The following is a 21,238-nucleotide window of genomic DNA, read 5'->3' on the forward strand; positions in this document are numbered from 1 at the left end:
GCCTGTAAAATGGGTGAATATCAGGTTTTGCAGGACAGGTGTTAGCTGCACAGCTGATTCTGTTTTTGGTGCCTAAGAGTGTGTCTTGAGCCTCCAAATCTGAAAAAAAGTTGACCTTAAAGGAATGGAGATGGGATGGTTACAGGTAGTATAGTGGCAATGCAAAGTGTGTTGCAGAAGCATGTTGCTTATGGATCGATCAGATAACACTTGCAAATCGCATAGAGAACCTTGACTGAAAGTGCCAAATACTATTAATAGAAGCCTCAAGATGAAGTAACAAATGTGGATAGCCGGCCTTCTCTCTGCGCCTCTAATTTAGGCGCATAAAATGACAGGTTTAATCTTGCAGTTGTTTCCAGGCTTGGATGAGGGTGATGAGGTAGCCCATTGATTGCCTGTGAAGGTCTGAGCAAGCAGTGACATGGCTGACGACAGTGGGAAGCAAACTGGACCAACATGGGAGCTATTGGTAAGGAACACAGTGTCTCAGATCTGCAGGGGGACTCTCCAGGTCCTGTGGTTAGCTCAGATCAGACTTGGAGAGGTGTGTCAAGGAATTTATTTCTGATTGGGATGTGCTGAAGTACCACCTGGGAGACTTGTATGAATGGCAGTGGTTATGGCTGTGTAGGACTGGGAGACTGCACTTGCCGCATGAGGAAGACAGTTCCTACCTTGTTGTAAATTGTAACTTCAGAGGTGGGATAATGGCAGATCTGTGTAGGCAAATTAACCCTTTGCAGATAAATCTTAATTCCAGATTAGGAAGTTACAGTTGGTGTACTCCTGCCCTAATTAACTATATTAATAATTTCTTTGTTTTAGCTGGCAAGTTGAGAGGAATCCGGTTTATACTGCGTTGCTGCCTATTGTTTTGTCTCTCTGAAATGTTTTTTTTTCTTCTGTCAAGTTTTGTGACAGTGACCGACTATCTCTTGCTCTTATGTCACCTAGTCTGGAGGTTGGTCATGGGGATAAAGCTGTGATGTATTACGGGCAGGGTGGTGGGAGTGGAACTCACAAGTGTTGTAAGACCAAATTTTAAATTTGCCTGTACTCCTTTTCAAAGCAAGTTGTTCTTAACACTCAAGGATTATCATGCAGAGGTGTTGTAAGAACATCCAGTGGATAGGCTCATGGGGTTGCCTTTCAGATTCTTTACATTAGGAAGGTTTTAAAGCTAAGACTAGGAGCAAAAGAGGGGGAGTCTTTTCCAGAAAGTTAGTTAGGAGTCTCTGGGCACAGGTATCCATTTCTGTGGCACTAGGTGTATCAATACCACTGGTATGGCCTCGACAGTTGTTTTTTTCTAATGGAACGAGTGGTCTGTTGGAGGCCAGAAGATGCTCACTGGCAGTAGCATAATTGGACCTGAAGACTGAGCTACTCCTTTTGTGCCAAACTGTCTGCTGACCATAGGAGAAAGGTAGACTTTCCACCTCCTAGCATTGCCGCAGAGAGTCTATTGGCAGAGCAGCATGGGGACTCCACAGACCCTAGAGTGAGAGAGAAAGCTGGAGCAAGCGTGAAATTTTGCTGTGATGAAATCGTCAGTGCTCTTGTTCAGTTTCTCTCCTTCTTAAGGACTAGGAGGGGCAGATTTTTCCATACTACCAAGTACAGGGTGGATTTTGGAGGTACAGCTGGATTGATGTAGTTGCCAGTGAAAGAGGACAGTTTTTCTTTTACCTGGCTTTGAGCTGGAGCTCCCTGTGGCTTCCTCAGGCTGGCAAATGAAAAAAATAAACAAAACCTACAACATGGTTTTCTGCTGGTTTGGCCTGCTGGGCTGGCAGTTGCCATGCCAGTGCTGGCGCAAGGGAAATGGCGGGGGGGTGTCATTGGGATGAGTGGGTTGAGGGAGGAAGGAACTGTCCCCTTCAGAGCAGGCAGCTTTAAGATCAGCTCAGCTGTGGTGTAAGACTGTACACTGGGAAGCTCAGTATACATCCTTGCACAGCAAAAACATACCTGTTGGTGAAAGTAGGTTGCTGAATTGCTGCTGAATAGCTGCATAGCCAAGGTCAAGTAGTGCCTTTTTAGGATGGTTGCAATTATAGCCAGCCTGAGCTAAAGCCTGTGCTGAGCAGCGTAAGCACAGCGTTGCTAAATTGATGTTTGCTGACAGCATCAAGTAATTGGTGCCTTATCTAGATTGGAGGACTTGAATGGCACATGTCTCTTCCACTTCCTCCTTCACTGTCAAGAATGTGGTTTCTATAGGAATTTAAACCTCTCTTAGTTTGAAGGGTTGGGAACTGCTGATATGAGCTGAAATCTCAGCAGTAGGAGCACTGGGTTCTTCTTTCTGTGCATTTGTGAGGCTGCTTTAAAAATAAATGTGTTTTGAAGTATTGTTAACAAGCCTGGAAGAGTAGATATCCTCCTAGCCTCCCTCACTCCTCCCCTCCACCCCCAACATTTTTGTTCCAACGTTAAGCTGGAACAAAACTATTTCCTTTCTTTACCAATGGATTTGCAAATGCATTTTTAATTGTATGTTCTTATACTAAATAAAAATCCAGTGGAGCGCTGTAAAAGCCATGTTTCCAGAGATACTCATTTTGCAAGAGAAGGGGACAATTTGGTGTTCTGTCATACTGTCTCAAAGTATCTGGGGTATATTATTACTAAAAGGGAAAAAAATACCAAGTTGTTCCAGAGACTGGGATATGAAATCTTCCACTTTCCATGTCACTGGTTTGAAGGCAGGTCAAATTTGAACTAGCTAAAGCATGGAGGCTCTCTTTAAGTGGTGCAACCTCATCCCTGCTTTACCTGTTGAAGCAAGGTGGTTCTCTGGGGGGGGTTACTTCTGTCACTGTCTTTAGTAACCTGAGCCATGAGCTCAGTGAGACCTCGTTTCTTCACCCTACAGCCGAACTCCTCAGGTCTGGTAAGCTGTGTGGTCAGGGTGGCGTGGGGAACCTGCCCTGCCCCTGCCTTCTGTGCACCATGTTGGTATAAATACAAGATGTTCGTCTTCAGGGCAGCTATTAAAGATAGTAGTAATTATTACAATAGTAACTTCTTATGCCGCGTCCATGCCCTTAAGGCCTTAGCCAAATATAACTTAGATGATGATAATTAAAAACAGAAGACTGTGACCCAGTCAAATCCATGAGTTTGGCAGGGACAGCAATGCTGAGGAGGAATGTATGCATCAAATATATAATAAATAAAATCAAGCTGTGCAGATGTAAAGGAAAGAGGGTAATTTTGTGTCGGTCAAAACAACCTCAGGGCTGAGAACTGGTTTGTGCTCAGAGCTTGAGTCCTTTCATGCTACAGACCAGATTTTGTGCAGTGTAATCTCACTGCAACCTTTTGCTTTGGGGTAATTGCTAAATTCTGATGCTTTCTCTGTCAGGGAGTGCACCCCCAAAAATTGTGTCGTATCTGTCTGCCCCCCTCCTTTCCCCTTTTGTTTTTGCTTTTCCCAGCTTCTTGCCACAGGGACTTGGCTGTGAATCTTTTTGTCTTCCAAGTAGCTCTTCTCAGTTGCATTTCTTTTCTTTTTCCTAAAAATAGTTGAGAACTTTGCTCAGGGGGGAAAGCAAGCATTTTGGATTACTATCTCTTGCATGGGTCATTGGTATTTGGGCTTCTGAACCCAGTCATGTAAGCTGTTCTGTCTCTTGAGATTCCTGGGGAGGGATGCCCTGGTCTGGATGTGATTTCCAATTCAAGCACTATGGGAAAAAATGACTATTCAGTTCCTAGGAATATGGGGCTGGGACCAGGCGGAACCACCTGCCACTACATGGAGGAGATAAAGAGAAAGCGTCAACCTGGAAACAATTTTTGGGATGAACTCTGGAGAAAGTGGTTTACTGCTCTTGCTGGGAGGATGGGAATCAGTGGGCAGTGAATGTGCATCTCAGCTTCTCACCAGTACTATCTCCTGCTTGCAGTCCTCTGTCTTTGCAATGCTCTGGCACAGACAAAGGAATCAGTGGATTGATAACTCCTTCTCTGTACCTCAGCAGTACTTTACTGTGCCTATGTTGAAAACTGAGTAGGGTTGTTTCTGTACTTGGGTGCTTGTCAGTGAATTTTTAGGAGCTGTGATTCTTGTCAGTGCCAGTATGAACCAGACCATCAGCATCTGTGTATGGGTCCATCTGAACTGCACTCATATTTCATAATACTTCTTGTTTTCTTTTTCATATGCACTAGGTGACTTTGGAGAAGGTGTTGGGGATAACGGTGTCGGGAGGCAGAGGATTAGCCTGCGACCCCAGAACTGGCCTCGTTGCTTATCCAGCAGGGTGAGTCACTAACCACATTTTTCAAAGCTAAGATAAACCAGGACTGATATATCAACTTAAAGATTCAGGGTGTTTCCACTATGGTCTTCTATAGGGAGGCTATTTACCATTCTTTAGTCTTTTATCACTGGAGAATGATGAGGCTCAGCTCTGTCAGTGTAATTGGCAATGGAGAGGGATTGCATTTTACCTGTCAAGTTTTAATGGGATCCCTTTTAATGGAACCCCTCTCCCTCTTCTTTCTCTAAGTTGGGTGTTAAATTGTGGGCTCTTTAACTATGCTCTGTAGTGTGGTGAACTTGCACATAACTCCATGCGATGCTCAAGCCAGTGAGTACCTAATGGAGCAGGTGATGCTTTCAATGAATTGACAAAAGCCTTCTTATATATGCCCTGCAATTTATGACTTACCGTGTTCCTCATCCAAATGCGGAGAAAGATTTCAGGCTGACAGCCCCTTGCATGTGGGTTCTCTGGAGTGCAACACATCTATCAACCATGGTCTAAGTCCAAATAGAAATCCAGGAGACTTTGATGGACAGCAAAAGAGCTACCTAGAGGGAGATCACTAAGGGCTGGAGAGGTGGCTTTGTGAGTTGCATGTTTAGCAAAATCATAGACATCTGGGGCCAGATGCTGACCTTGCTGAAAGTAGAGCTCACCCAAAGGGCACATGTCCACAGAGAAGCAGAATATGTTACTGTTGCTGATCTGTGGGGTGGGACTTGTCTGAAAGAACAAAGCCCCTGCAAATTTTTAAAAGGACTCTGAAAGAGGTAGGTAGACGTCTCATTTCCTGTGTTTTAATTTCTGCCCATTCCCTCTTTTTATGTCAGTGGGCAGTCTGTTAAACTGCAGACAATTTGAGATCCACATGTGCACTTGACAGCATCCTTTATGCTTGAACTCTTTGGAGCCAGGCAAATATATTCCAGTGTGTGTTACCTCTTCCTCTGCATCTTTTCTGACACTGAGTATGTTCACGCTTGAAGAGGGCAAGGAGAGAGAAGAAAACAAGCGCAGTAAACAGATGGTTTGGGCTCTTGCGTAGCTAAAGATAGATTAGTTTTGTTAATAGCGATGTCCTCTGATGAGCTTGTGCATACCTAACATTGATTTAATCAAGCATGGGGACACCTGGGGATTCTTTTGGGTAATTAAAAGGTTATGCGGTTCCTTAGGGCTTTACAGGGGATTCCTGTTCTTGTTGGTGGTAGCATCTCATGGCCTGGGCAGGAAACCTATGGAATATACCAGATGTGTGTTGTAACAGTTTAATGGCGTATATGGCTTGCTGCTTTTGTGCCGTGGCTGGCCTGTTTTGTGAAGCTGTTGTGATTTGCTGCAGTCAAGACAATCTCTAACAAAACTGGCATTAGTTAAGGAGTCAAAACATGAGAGGGGTAGTGGTGCAGACCTTACTAAGTTGATGCGAGTTCAGTTTGTTGTTGTTGTTTTTTTTCCCCATTCTAATTTCCAGTGAGTTTCTCTTGATTTGCAAGAATCCTGGCATTTATGATAGATTGGCTTAATTTTGTTTATTTTTGTTTCTATTTGTTTGAATTTACTGGACACGGAAGCTTCTTACATGAAGCTGATGTAGCAGACTGGCCATGGCTCATGCACAGTTGGTTCATGACCTGTCCATGCAATTTGGTCATCTTCAGCTTGCTCCAGGTACTCCAGTGATTTCCTCAGCCCTCTGCTCATCTACTGAAGTTTTGCAATCCTGACATGCAGATGCTTTGCTCCTCCAGTCTGTCCTACCCCTAAAAGCTGCATTTATGTAACAACTCTGTATTTTCCTAAGAACACTTTCAACATACCTAGATTCATTTGGTTGAGATCAAAACAGTTGCCCCAGGCACCCTGACTTCATCCACACCAGGCATATGAATGCATATGTGAATGACGACTTGTGCATGAGAAGCTTTGGCGTTCTTTGAGCAGAATCTTAACTCTGGTTTCTGGTTTGCCTAAAGTAATTGCTTTTCTGGATTTTCTCTTTCCTGGAGTTTCTGAATCTCCTGAAAGAAGCAGTTCCCAATGCAACCCAAGCTTGTTCCAACTCCACAGCAGTGCCAAAGACCTGAGTGTTACATTATTACTTTCTTTCCTTCTCACTGGCTTTTGAACCTTTTATCCTTTCTCTTCTTTGACCCTAATGAGGCTTTCGCTCCAGCAGTGTGTGACAGCAGCTTTGCTGACCCTGGTATTGTTTTGGTGGGATGCTTCTGTTATAGGAGGCTTTTTCTTCATGTCTGCCATAAAGGCTAAAGGCACCGAGTGCTGTAGATATTCTAGGCCACCACTTTCATATAAGGCTGTTGTCTTGGGAGATAAGACAGCATAGGAGAGAAAATTACATCCTCTCTGAAGGTTGTACAACTGCTGCCTGCACTTGCCTATTCTTATGCTGGCAAGTGAAGTAAACCCAAAGTTGCTTAATTTGATCTCTGTTAGGGTTATGCAGTGAGTAACAAAGTCGGTCTTGTGGGAGGAGTGAGTGGGACAGAAATGTACTGAATTTTTTACTTCTCATGGCAGGACCGATGCTCTGTCCTCTTTTCCTTTCAGTTTTTTTTCCCTTTTGCTTTTTTCCTGCCCTTCTCTCATTTTGGTTTATTCTCTTTTTTTTGCAGTAGCTAGTTGAGGTTCTGTTTCCTAGAAACAAGAAGGGAAACAAAGCTAAGAAAATCCTCTGAGGATGGCTAGCATTAAAAAAGGAAAAAAAAAGGGGGGGGGGGAATGTCTATCCATTTAAATTCTAGACCAGCTGCTCAGATAGCTTGAGTCAGCTTCTCTGTTTTGGGGTTGTGTTTGCGGTTGTTTTTTAAGCCTTGTAAGTTGGTGTGACTGACTGATTTATTTTGCTTCTCTTTATTCTTCTTTCTTTGTCTCTCAGTTGGTCATGATAGCTGGTTGGGAACCTTGTCTTCATGTGAGGCACTTGCCTGCTTGAGGGAGCAGCCTGTGCTTTTTCTTCTGCAGGAGCAGGAAAGTAGTGCTTTGTGCTGTTCAGTGTGTAATGTCTTTGAAACTCTATTCTGTTATGTTCTGGCAAGCTTAAGCCCCTCTCTAGCTCTGCTCGTCAATTCCCAGCGACTCTGACAGAAGTCAGGGATTTTTCACATTAGTGTTCCTTGCTGGGGAAATTGGTATTTGATACATAACACGTGTAATGAGTTGATTGGTCTCAGCTTGCATATTCTTCCCTCCCCTTCAGCTCTCTAGCATAGCTCACCACATACAGCAACTCCTGCTAAAGGCAGGCATGGGCTTAATACAGTGAATCCTCTCTGAGATATAGTGAAATGAGTTTCTTTGGGTTTCTCACAAAAATTACTGTAGCCAGTACAGACACAGCCCCCGGCTAGCTCTGTGTGAGCAGAGTACATTTGATGAACAAATGATTTGGATGCCTCCATATTCTGTACCATTTCAGAATGAACCACCCTTTTTTGTACATAGAAAGAGAGGGACAATAAAAGAAGGAGCTATATGATCAAAGTTAAGATGAAGATATTAAGTCTTTTCTCTTGCTGCTTTTTGCCACAAGATCTTGTTGAAGAGCTAGACTTGTTCTTGCTTCAGTTTTATCACCTTGAGTTTTTTTGAGATAGGACAACTAATATTCAGAAGTGAGTAGTGGCATGATGTGTTCAAAACCAGAAAACTGCACAGCTGTTTGGGTCAAATTTTATTTTACTGCTACTGTGCTGTGCATGTTGGATGTCAGTGCGGCAGCCTCTCATGTGCCAACCTGTGCTGCAGCAGAATCAAGCCACAGTCTCCTCTTCTCATTTCACTGTTCCACCCCTTGTCCTTGGCTGGTTTGCAGTACTGAGTGGAAGCCTCTTAACTCTGTCAGCCCTTCTGAGTCATATCCCTTCTGGCTCCTTGTCCACGGATCCAGGGAGGTAAGTGTCAGGTCCTGTAAAGGCAGGGCAGTGACCATGGTCTGTGTCACAGCAAAGGGAGGAAGGGGAGGAGCACAGTGGGAAATGAGTGAATTGGTTTTAATCCAGCCAGGAGTCTGCTTAGCACGTGTGGAGCTGTCTCGCACAATTGAGTGGTAAATCCCACTGGAAGCTGAAAGAGTGAGGATTTTTCTTTTCCAGAAGTGGTTGTTGGTTTGCTCCCAAATACCTCTTTCCAGTTCTGGCGGATAGGCTGTAAAGCTAAGTGGTTTCCAGCCCATCCACATGTGGAGTCTCTTGGAAAGTTTTAATCATCATTTTCCATCATTATATAGATAGATTAGCTGCACAACATAATAAATTATCAGCTTAAAACAATTTCCCTTTACCTTAAGCTGCGTATAACCCACAACGGAAGAATAACATTTAGGATAAACATTGTGTAACCTTACCAGGCATGATGTTGCCTTGCTCTTTCTTTCCTCTTTGAAGTGGAAGGTTTTGGGCAGTGGGGTACAGGAATGAATTGTGAGAGGCAGGTCTAGTAGATGACTGCCGGTGAATGAGGCAAAACGCTGTTCTGAACTGGAATCTTTTAAAGACTTATGACCATTGTGGCCAGATTAGAATTGGTGGCTCCATGGACAATGAAATCCTAATTTGTAAGATGACAAGTATTCCTGCCTTATTTCAGAGCATATTTTTCTTAACTAATTGATCACTTTGCTTGGACGCCACAATGGTAGTTGCCTTTGGAAAGCTGTAGGTACACAGAAGGAATCCACTTCTTTATAGACCAAGTGTACCTTCTGGTACACGTGCAGTTTGTGCAAAGCTCTACTGCTCTGTGCAGGTACAGTTCTTCACTAATTTTTCCCATTGGGCTGTATCCCAAATGCAGCTTGAATAGGTACAGGGACATTGAAATACTTGAACTGCTGGGTTGCCAGTAGATAAATCCAGTTCTGCTGGTGCTGGCTCCTTCAACTTTACTTTACCCAAACCTCTGAAGGAGAATTTCTGGGCCTTCTTTGTATGTCCTTTTCTAAAGGAGAATCCTGCGGTGTTGTAAAGACTGTAGAAACCTACCCTAAAATGAAGAGAATTTCTCATCTATGGTTCAAAGCAAATTTCAGCATCTTTGACCACACCAGAGGCAGTTTGCTTTGTCCTCTTTAAAATGGGACAGTTGCCTTTCAAGGGTTAGACCTCTTTCCCCTCCCCGTCTCCCAGGAATCTGGACTGTCGTTACCACATTTCTTCTTTGAAGCTACTGTGCTTGTACGTGCCATCTGGGGAGATTTTCCAGCTGGCACAGTTGTGGTGGTGGACCCTGAGAGGAAGATCAGAAAATCCCCTTCACTGAGATTGTTAAACACAATTTGAATTGAAGAGCTGTTACTGCAGCTGGGTTTGAGTTGGGCCATTACAAACAAACCAAACAAATTTTCTGTGCCAAGAGGGAACACCACCAGGTTTCAGTGTCCTGAAAGTGTCCAAAAAGATGATGAAAAGTAGCCAAACCCTTCCCTCCCTTTACTTCCCCAGCAACAGCAGATCTCAGAAAGAAGAAGGGATACTTTGCTTAACTCTTAAATCTCCCTGTCGTAAATACCTACTGGAGGTAAAGGAGCATATCTGCACTGAGGCATGAAGATCTGAAGTGTAAAATACTTCCTTTCAATCCTTGCTTTTATTAACGTACATTAGGCAGGGAGGGTGGCCTGAGGAAGACTAATGCGGTCTTAGTTTCTGGCAAGTGAGCAAACTCTTTGCACTTGGGACAAGAGAATGGAGATCCCCTGTGCAACAGCGCTTTATTCTCAGGCCAAAGAATTATAACTTTGATATTTTAATTTGCAGAGGTGGATTTAAAGGGGCTATGGCCTCTCCCCTTGCTGTTCGCTTGTGAGATTCACAGGTAACAATCATGCAGTCCTGGAGCAATTGCCCTCTTCCCATCTAGGTAGCAGCTTGGTCCAGTCCTGAATCCCCATCATTGCACTTCAGACAGAAAAGACCCTGCCTAATGGAGTAGGTGCAGTCTTACTCATCTGAGCTGTTTCCACAGGCCTGTACAGCTAGGCAAGAATTTCTACATTGGTTTTTGGTTTGTTTCCCTTTTTGTGAGTGCTTGAGACTTTTCCACATCGAATCCATGTCTCTGTAATAAAACTGCACCTAAAAAGTAGAGTTGTTTGTTGAACAGTGTTGTATTGATCCAGTTCAGCTGTAATCTCATTTGGTTTGGCAGAAGAGGAGATGAAGAAGCAAACAAAGCAGTACTAGTGATCACCTAGAGCTGTGGGCAAACTCCTCCTTAGCAGAATGGAGTCAAGCCTGTCAAATTGACTTCCAGGCAGTTTCTATCAGCCAGCCCCCAGGCATGCGTGTGTGTGTGTGTGTGTGTGCTTTTGATGTCATGTCTAATTAATTTAAAATCCTTAAAATCTTTAAAATTAATTTAAAATCTTCACCTGCAACAAACAACTGAGAACATAACATTTGGTAGAATCTTAAATAATGAGATAGCTGTGAGGCTCCAGACCTGCAGCAAACCTGCTGCCCAGCAGAAAAGGGAGAAAAATAGGACAAAACCTCAAAATAGCTGGGCAGAAAAGCTTCTTAGTAAACCAGAGGGAGACTGCATCAAGTCTCTGCCAGGAGTGCTGCTGTGTGTGCTGCATGCACTAAAGACTGCAGCATCAGGGTGCTGTCAGACTGCTGGAGGGGAAGATGTTGGGACTGTGAGCCCTTGACTCTCAGAGCTCAGCTGCTGGCTGGGGAGGTGGTTAATGCCATCTTCTTCAGGAGTGGAGTAGGTTGAAGCTCTTGTGGTGGACAGCGGGAATCTTGTGGGATGCTTGGCTTCAGACCCTGTGTGACATTGTACCTTGTGTCACACTTGGTATTGAAAAACTAGTCAGGGCAGTGCTGATATTTGGTGTTGCCAGCAACCTTTGAGACAAGCTGCTGTCTTCTTTTACATAGAGCCGCTGTTTTGATGTACGCAGAGCTTCTGGTTACTTCTCCAGAGTGCCATATGCTAATCCAGCCTTCAGGTTACAAGGGGGTGGGTCGCTGTTCTGTAGCCAGCTGCTACAGCATCGGGAGAAATAGAGATGAAATGTGACGCTGTGTCCCACAGTTACTATTTGAGGATCTGGCAGCAGCAGTAGGTCTGATATGGCATCCTCCCTCAAGCCACCAGGTACCAATGTGCCTGCTTATCCCCTGTCTTTCCACAGAAGCCACATGATATGAGCCCTTTCTCCCAGAGTGCTTCCTTTGTACACCCCATCCTATCTGGGGTGAGCCTGTGCTCATCCATGCTTCTGTGCTTCCTCCTTTCTGTCAGGCACCAGGAAAGGGCTGGACTCTGCAGCTGTGCTCAGCGAAGGAGCATCTGCTGCATCCTGGTGTCACTATAGAACATCCTCAAGCAAGCAAGCAGCAACTGTGCTTCCTCTTCTAGCCCTTCCAGTGGGAGGACCTACCCTGTTGACAGGCAGTACCTGCTCTCTAGGCTCAGGGATGAGTCGAAGCTGAAGTCTGGTGACCCTTGGTAGCAGAGTTTGCTGCTGTTAAAAAAAAAAACAAAACAAAAACAAAACACCAAACAAAAAAATGAAACCAGAAAACCCCAAACAACCCCCTAAAAGCCACAACAGGAAGCCTTGACCTGTTTAGATTGCCAGATGGTTTCTGACATTTAGATTGAATTGAGAATTTTTCAAGGGAATGGTCCAGCTGCAGTGAAACATTTTGGGAAACATTTCACAAATTTCACCAGGAATTCTGTGGAGAGAGGGAGTTCATGAGTGGGAGCAGGTGCCTTTCCCCAGAACAAATTGCCTGAGAACATCTCCTTGGGATGTGGGCAACCCTGCTTTGAGTTGAGCAGAAAATTGGGTTCGGTTCAGAAATGAGCTTGTAACTCTATTCCTCCTTCCCCTCCCCACCAAATTACAGGGTTGGGGGCAGGAAAATCACAGAATCATAGAAGAGTTTGGGTCAGAAGGGACCTTTAAAGGTCATCTAGTCCAACGCCCCCTGCAATGAGCAGGGACATCTTAAACTAGATCAGGTTGCTCAGAGCCCTATCCAACCGGACCTTGAATGTCTCCAGGGATCTATCTATCCATCTCTGGGCAACCGGTTCCAGTGTTTCACCACCCTCATTGTAAAAAGTTTCTTCCTTGTATGGAGCCTACATCTACCGTCTTTTAGTTTAAAACCATTACCCCTTGTCCTATCGCAACAGGCCCTACTAAAAAGTTTGTCCCCATCTTTCTTATAAGCCCCCTTTAAATACTGAAAGGCCACAATAAGGTCTTCCACAGAGCCTTCTCTTCTGCAGGCTGAACAACCCCAACTCTCTCAGCCTGTCGTCAGAGGTGTTCCATCCCTCTGATCATTTTTGTGGCTCTCCTCTGGACCTGCTCCAACAGGTCTGTGTCTTTCCTGTGCTGAGGGCTCCACAGCTGGATGCAATACTCCAGGTGGGGTCTCACCAGAAGTATGTTGTTCTGTATGTTGTTCTATATTTGGGATGATAATAAGAGTCTGTCTGAAGGACAGAAAGACTTTTCTGAAAAAAGCCAGCAATGGGGAAGAGGCAATGTATTGTAGGGCATGGAGAACTGAGACTTTTTTCCTCTATTTTTGGTCTGCCATGGGACTGGCTGGTGGAGAAAATCACTTTGCTTCTCCCACCTTGCACCTTTTTCTAAAAATAAGAGTAACAGTTTTCTATTTTCTTCCTTATAGAGCTGTAGATAATAGGAGCTGGGTATTAAAGAGGTGACTTTAAAAAAAAAAAAAAAAAGATGACTGAAAAAGTGCTGTCTTGTACAGCAATCCTTACCCTTGCTAGTTTGGATGCTCTTCCCCCAACATCACACACTAGCCAGTCCTCAAGGTGGTAGAGTCCACAAAAACATGTTGTGCTGCTTCTTAAGAACCTCTGCAGTGTACCGCTTCTGCTGAACATCCCACAGCTGGTTCCACACATAGGACATGAGCTCACATGACACCGTGGTAGGAATATGCACAGAAAGTTAAGGATGTGATTAAGGCAAGGAACGTCAGATGCTGCCTACTCCACTGCCTCTGTGTCCTTCTTTGTACCTGTTCCCAGCACCGAGCAAGCCCGGGTCTTGACAGAGAGAGGAGAGCAGAATGGGGCAGTGGTGGAAACAAATGCTCTCAGAATGGTTTCGTAGAAGGAAATTGGGTGGAGGTTGCATAGGCATCTCTTCAGTGGGGCATTTTGCATTTTTTTTGAAGATCAGAGCGTTTTTACATGGAATGTCTTCGTTTACTTCAAAGAAACAAGTAAAAGCTTTTCTTTTTCCACCCCTCTCCTCTTCCATACTATATACCTTTGAACTCTGACCCTTCAGTACCACAACATGGTACACAATTGTGTTAACTATAAGCAACTTTTGTGCTTAACTGACAGTGAATTTGGGGATGGTTTTTAGTGTAAAAATGAATTGCAAGACCCTTACTCTGGGTAAGTATGCATGCAGGCAGCGTGAATGTGCTCTGACCTCCAGTGATGGAAATCTGGAGAGGGGGTTTCTTTCTTGTGTGTGCTGCTGCAGTGGTGTGAGCAAGCCATAAATAAAATTTGGTAGTGTGGGTAGGGCATGTCTAGTTAGGTAGCTTCAGTCCTGCACTGCCTCACAATTGGTGTGGCAGGTCCAGGCGCTGCTTGTGCAGCGTATGTTGCAGGGCCAGAAGTATTAGCTGAGCCCTCAAGGAAGTTGGAGAGTGTAGATTCTTGCTGTTGCCAAAAATGTTAGTGATGAAGAAAGTGAGAGCAGGGAAATGGGAATGCTTTTATCTTTGCAAGGCTGCAATGAAAATTCTTGTGACAAAGAAAAAGCACTTAACTGCCCTTGAAGCTTCCCTGTGCTGGATTCCTGAGGCTGCAAGCAGGGAAAGGTAGGGCTTCTTGGAGGAGTCCTGTGAGTTTGCTGCTGTTTGGGTTGCCTGACAAACCGTATTAAGGAGAACTGTATAGTACGTGCTTGTTACTGCTTCCATCCTAGTTCCAGGGCAAATATTCCAGTTCCATCAACAGGAGAGTGTTATCATGCGTGTCAGAATAGCTACAACAGTTGCTGTTTTAATGATTATATTGGTCGTATCTGACTTTAACCTGCCTTATTAAGAGAAATGCTGACTGTCCTCAATCTTTCACTGTGCCAGTTGTACCAATTTGATTTTAAATTGGGAGGCAAGCTAGAAATAATCCCATGTAGATGGTTAGTTTGTTACTTAGTGCTTTGATCTCATTAACTAGCATGTGAACTAAAGGGAAGTCACTATTTAAAAAAAAAAGGGAGGAGGGGGGGCGGGCAAAAAAAAAAAAAAAATGCAGTCCCGTGGTGAGGGGTCACTTGCAGTTTACGCGCAAAGAAATCGAAGCAAGAGAACAGTCATGTCGGCTTTATTTAATAACAGAGCTAAACACTCTGGTAGAGCTCTGCAAGTGGGAAGCTTTGACAGGTTTGGAAAGCTACTGCATACTAGTGGAATAGGGAAGAGGAGTGGTTGCAAAGCTCATGCTGCCTTGGCTATTTTGGAACATGTAGGTCTTTTCTCAGTTTGAAGCTCTGCAGCCCCCTGGGGTTTGCCCATTGCCTGAGAAAGGAGGGGGAATGGCACAGAGCAGGAGTGCCCGAAAGCCTGTGTACCTGCAGGTAGGGACCTGCTCTCTCCTCTACCTGCTCTGTATCCCTCCAGCAGTTACACCTCCTAGCAACCCGCGCCTTGGTGTGGCAACATGACTTGCTCGTGAGCCAAGTCCTGAGCTTGCATAAGAGCTGGGGGGGGTGGGAGGGGGAACGGGGACTGAACAGCAAAGTCTGGGATGAAAATGAGATACCAGCCGCCTCAGCTGAGCTCCACCCTTTCTAAGAATCTCAAAACAGGCACTGTGTCTCCTGGCAACCTTGACACAAATCATAGAGTTTAACTTAAAAGGAGTCCAAAGGATGTATCCTGTCACCAGGTGTGAACAACAGGGAGTCTGTCCTTTTCCTCTTCCTGGAAAATCTGGCACTGTAGGTCATCTTACATTTCAGTCGGTGTTAGAAAGGCAACAAGTTAAAGGTGAAAGAGCATCGTGTTAGGATAGCTAAGAAGCGCCAAGAAGCGGTGTATTTTGTTTATTGTAAGCATGACCACAAGTGCCCTGCCTATTGCTTAGGAACCAGATGTAGGACTTGGCCCTCCCTGCCGGGGCAGCGCTGGAAGCCAGGCCCTGGGCTGGAAGCCATGCCCTGCAAGGCATGCACATGTGCACTGGCCTGTTGTGCACCTGAACCTGGTTCTTTCAGCTGGCAGTCAAGGACCGACAGAGCTGATACCAGCCACTTCCTTGCCTTCGGTGTCAATTGCTACGCTTTTGCAATGTTGAGCTAATGCTCCTTAGTCTTGGACTCTAACCTGGCCACGTTTCTCTGTGACAAGAGATGTAGATATCTGAGAAAGCAAAACTGGATTTTATCATGATTGCTTCTCCCTCCAGCAAAGCTGTCTTTTCAGATCTCCTGACAACTGATGCTCATTAGTTTCTCTGAAGAAAAATTTTAGTGCATTTAAAATGCTCTATATTATGCTGAGATACAGGAAAAGCAGAGGTAAATGTTCATCTTCCATTAAAACCAGAGCTGTCACAAAGCTCCTAAAAAGATAACATAGGCAGAATTGAATTTTGCCAGTCTGGCAACGTCTGAGCTGTTCCTGCTCTGAGAAGCAGTGGGGCTGGGGCAGGGAGCCAAGCGAGAGCTCTGGGTGTTTGGGCCCGGGAGCCATGGCAGGCTTCCCGTGGGTTGTGGCACCGACAGCAGCTGGGGGGAGAAGGAGGCTCCCCCCTGCCCCTTCTTTCAGCACCCGCCAGCCTGACCTCGCAGGGCTCCAAATAGGCAGGGATGGCAGGAGGCTTTATTGCCTTTTTGCTGGCCCTGGCAGCCTGCTGCACGAGGCAGCTGTGAGCTTTGCCATGCCTAGAGGAGCCGAAAGCAGCTGACTCTTTGGGGTGGGTGATTCTTCAGCTCCGTGCTTTCGAAGAAGCAGGTTTGGGGTTTTTTGTCTCTGACGCTCTTACAGAGATACGTTGGGGATTATGCTTACCGAAGCGTTCAAGGGGAAAAGCTGCTCCAGTTTCGCTGCCGCAGTGGGGGCTTTTGCCATCTGCTCTGGAATGCAAGAGAGATCAACGCAGGGTGGATGGGCACCTCAGGGGCCTGCCCGGTGACTTACCCTCTGTGTGGCCATCCTCCCTAGGGAGACGGTGGTGGGGAGGGGGCTGGGAGACAGACCTGCCTCAGTCTGCTTCTTTCTGAAGGTTAATTATAGATGAGAAGGGGGGAGAGAGTTAAATTGTATTACTTTTTGTCTTGCTCCTTTGATTGATGCCACTTTAATATTGACTACACTGCTTGCTCATGGTAAAACAATTAAAGCCCCGAGGCATCTCCCATGAGCTGTCATGTTTGTCTGCCCCAGATGATTAGTTTGATGTATAGATCTTTCTCCCCGCTCCCGAGCTGCTCAGGCACAATGAGGAATACTCTGGCTGCACTTGCTGCTGGAAATGGAGGTGTTGGCCAATTGCTTGCAAGGAGGATATGTTTTTCCTTTGGGACGTGCTTTTAAAGGAAGACGGTTATTCAGTTTTAGAGGCTTTGTGGTGTGGTGGGAGCTGCGCTTGCAGAGAAGTTGGTGAAGACTTAACGTGTAGAGCGAGACGTTCCCGTGTAAGCCCAGCTGGGTCTGTGAATCTCTGCAGGGCGCTGCTTGCTCCCAGGAGGGTGCCTTCAGAGAGAGCTCCCATCTTCTCTCATTCTCCTGTTGGGCTGGAGAGCTGAATTTGCTCAGCGCTTGATGCCAGATTTGATTATTCTGCAGGACTTTTATTATAAACTTTGCTTCTCTTTATCTCTGTCTTTCTTGCCTTTCTCTCTGAACTGCTGTTTGCCTGGGGTTTTAAAATCTTTTCTCTTTTTTTTTTTTTTTTTTTTTTTTTTTCCCCTTCAACTTTTCTTTCATTGCTTCCTCTTCCCCTAGATCTGTGCATTTTCCTTTCTTGAGGCACTCCCTTTGGGCTTTGTTACGCTCAGTGTTGTTTATGAGCAAAGAGGAAGCACCCCTTATATATATGGGCTCTGTGTGTGTGTGTTGAAATAAAAAAAGGCAAGAATTTATTGTTAGTATAACTGAATTTTTAACACTCTAATTCAAGAATCATTTTACTGTACCACTAATTATTACAGAAAAAGAAAGAAGAATAATCCATTAGAATACTTCTATATAGAAGAAGTCTCAGTAATTGTGATACTGTAACTAAAACTGTAACATATTTCTTCGTTTCTATTAATTTTTCCTGGTGTTATGCTCAGCTTGTGTTGCTCCTCTGGATCTTGAAGTCAGTTGTTGGAGGGTAACGCTGTAAATCTTCAGCCTTTGTAGCCCTTGACTGGGAGGAGTATGATACGATGTTGCTGGATTTTTTCTCACTCCACGGTCCACCTGGGTCATTTTTTATATGTTTGCTAACACACTTTCACACCTTTCTCTTTCTTAGTTGGTCTGCAGCTCCACGATGCTTCTGAATTCACTATATATGGTGTCTTTCACACATGTGGACTATTATTTCTTTGGTTTTTTTTTTTACCCCTAAAACCTGTTTTGTTCAGCTCCAGGTCTGTATATCTTTAACAGACCGTGGGCGAGTTGTTCAAAGCCGTGGGGTCTCTGCTGCCAAGCATGTGCCTCATCTCTTATCATCCCGTGCCTGTACTCTCTGCACTGCATCCCACATCTCCACTTCTCAAGGCCTCTGCTATCATACCATGCCTGCATTTCTCGCCACTACATTGTTGTGTTAATTGTCAATATCTCAGTCTACATAAAATAACTGTTTGTTACTGTTATTTATATAAAACTATGGTTGTATTGCACAAAGATAAACAGAAGTAAAACCGATTAGCCATATACACCTGGTCAGTTAGAGAAGTTGCTGTCACAGCTCAACCAAGTAAAACAGAGCTTACAGGCAGGTCAAGAAAAGTTCAGAGCGAGGAAGCCTGAGGCCTTTCAGACTCAGTACAAAGCTTAGGCCTGTTGCTGAGAATGGCAAATCTGGGGCTGTCAGCCAGATGCTGATCAAAGAGGGACTGGCTCTTGAGAGCAAGTGGAGGGGTGGAGCACAACTGGGGAGCAAGAGATCCCCAAAGCAGGTGTCTTGGCTGGTCTGTCAGGACTGAGAGTTGTTCTCTTCTACTTGTTGATGTGCCTGTGACAGCCGTAACTTTGGGAGGAGACCTCAGTGTATGGAGACAAGTCCTTTCTCAAGAATTAACATAGTATGCTGAGATTCTGTAGCATCCATCCCGGAAAAAGTTGTATTCCCTGCCTTGATGCAAAGCTCTTCTGGTTTTCAGCCATGTTCTGGCTGTTTGTTTCATCCTTCTTGGTAGCACCTGGGACCGGCCAGGTTCTGCTCAAGGCTCCATTTTCTACTGCTCCTCAGTCTCTCCTGTCTGACTAATAAGCACATTTTCTTGTCGTGAACTGTCTCAGTGATCCTTTTATTCCTCCAGCCTTCCTATCATCAGTTGCTCATTGCTCTAGCCCCTAGGGCTGCTGCTCTTTTGCAGTGTTTAGTGGGTGTTTGCCAAGAGTGCTGGAATAAAATGCAGCTCTGCAACTCCTACTCCCAGCCCAGTTGATTTAATGCTTCATGTAGGTGTATTGCTGGCATTGCTTCCCTGCCCCTAGGGAAGTGAGTGGTTTTGGAGAGAGGGAGGGAGAAACATGGACTCCATATGTGTGTGTGTGTGTGTTACAGTCAGCCATGAGCCATATGTATGCATCATGAGTCTGTATATATACCTACATACACATGTATGTCTGTGTGTGTGTGTTTGTCATCAGTGCCTTATGTCCTTTGAAGCTTGTCAGACATGCAAGCTGACAGGCAATTCAGCACGTGTACGTGCAGCAGCTGCTTTGCATGGCTTTGTTGTTCTACCTACCTTTGCTGCAGGCTGGAGGAGAGATGGGATATTCTGCAAGGCAGGGGAGATGGCCCGTCCCCAGTTCTGCTCGGGCAGAGTTTTATCCCTGTTTTTTCAGCCATACATTTTTTTTTTCCTTTCCTGGCTTTGGAGTCTCAAAGGGAATCGGGATGTTTTGAAGGTGAAGTTCCTGCTGAATCACTGGTGACTAGGCAGCCATGAGCCATAACAATTAACTGGAGTAATTTTGATCTTCCTTGCAACTGTAATGATTCCCAGTTGGTAAGCTGTTTTAAATTCCATGGTTTTCCTCTGAGCCCGTTTCTCCTCTCTGCTTTCCCCACACGCTCTTCTTGCCCAGGTCTTTCACAATCTCCGTCTGGCTTAGGTCTTTGCCTCCCAGAAAAGGTGCCTCCTTACTGTGCAGCTCTGTGAACAGCCATCACTCTCCTGAGGGCACTACTGCTACGTCTCTGGCTCCAGCGTGGCTGCTGTGGAGTTGTGTACAACTTACCCAGTGGGAGACAGGACCCAGGCTGTCTTTTGTCCCTGCATCCATTTCATGTGAAGCATGGAGTGAGTTTGTTTTCCTGAATCATCACTCTGCCTTATGTTTCCCCAGTGTCAGAAGGGTCACTGGTTTTAAAACTCCTCCTCCTACTCTTCTGCTCTGGCCCCTTAAAAAGAGACCTTGAAATAACCTAGTGTTGGAGGCTTCCATGCTAAGATGGAGTTTCCACCTGTGGTAGTTCCAGGGGTGCAGGGATTCGTTGCAGTAAGATCAGCTGGACCCACTAGAAATCCCTGCAGCCAGTCCTTGTGGGCAGGCAGCACCTTCGCTCTGGTAGGAGGCAGGCAGGAGGACTCCTGCAGAATTTCTCCTCGGTGTTCCTTGGTAAAGCTGAAACTTCAGTGGTGTCTGTGTGTATGCAAGAAGAGAGGCCTGGACTGGTCAGTGTACAGCCACGATCTCTGCTCCTTATTGGATTTTTTAATCCATTTGTGTTGGGTTTTTAAAGTCTTTTTAAAATGTTCTGGGTGTCTTTTCAGATCTGTGCATCTGTTCTCTGCCATCTGCAGCTTGAGGTCAGAGATGTGGCTGGTTGTTTGAAAGATACAGTCTGGCAGGTGTAAAGGGGCTGTTGAGAGCTGCCGGTGGAACCTGTTGGCCGTGCAGAGCAGGAGCTTGTGTTGGCCTTGTGCAGGGCAGGAGCTGAGGAGGAGCTTCTTGGGCACTCAGCCCTGTCCCCTCATCTGCAGCAGAGCCTGTACATGTAGAAAGGCACAAACCACACTGGCAGCAGAAAATCATGAGGATGGCAGCGTCTTCGCCAGGTGGTGTGGTGTGTTACCCTACCTCAGCTGAGGAGAGTAATCAGAGCACTGTCCTGTCCTGTGGTTGTGCAAAGCAAATGACACTGGGCAGGGGCAGAGACAGAGAGAGAGGCTGTTGGGCTCCTTCATCTTGTGTTCCCTTGTACTGGACACCTCTGCCCTATCAGACAGTGCAATGGGCGATGTGAATTCAGTAGGCTGAAATGGTGGGGGGCGCAGAGGCTGCCCTTGTCCTTTTGGGGATTATCCCTACAAATCCTTCTTGTCAGTTCTGCTCTGCCTTCTTGTAGACTCCATTTACTGTGTGTGTATGGGTGCCCACTGGCTTAGGATATCTCTGAATGTCAAATTTCAGGAGTCTGTGAGAATAGTCTGGGCAAGTATCTTAAAATCTGCCCTGTCCTTCCTTAGGCCTGGGCTTTTGGTGGCAAGATCTTGGACTTTAGTTTGGCCTTGTTTGTCTTGCGGTTTTTGGAGCAGATCCTGCTCTGTGGTGCATTTGAGCTCCCACTCCTGCAGACTTGGGGTGCCACACAGGCTTTTAAACAGAACAAACATGTCCCTGGTTGGTAGTCAGAAATTCCTGCGCTATTAGTCTAGTGACACTCTAAATGTATCGCTCACTTTCTTTCTCATAGTGGGTCTCTTGTTCAGTATTTGTGGCTTTTCATAG

The 21,238-nt window shown here is 45.4% G+C and overlaps 1 protein-coding gene across 1 annotated transcript in view; it reads left to right on the top strand.

The window, feature by feature from the left end:
- MAPKBP1 (mitogen-activated protein kinase binding protein 1) overlaps nucleotides 1-21,238 on the top strand; it is a 97,408-nt gene that overhangs the window by 25,458 nt on the left and 50,712 nt on the right. The window contains exon 2 of the mRNA XM_075712919.1: nucleotides 4,183-4,274. Within this exon, the coding sequence (XP_075569034.1) occupies nucleotides 4,183-4,274 (92 nt within the window). The remainder of the gene's footprint in view (nucleotides 1-4,182; nucleotides 4,275-21,238) is intronic.

Source organism: Pelecanus crispus, chromosome 6, assembly GCF_030463565.1.
Source record: "Pelecanus crispus isolate bPelCri1 chromosome 6, bPelCri1.pri, whole genome shotgun sequence".
Classification (NCBI taxonomy): Eukaryota; Metazoa; Chordata; class Aves; order Pelecaniformes; family Pelecanidae; genus Pelecanus; species Pelecanus crispus.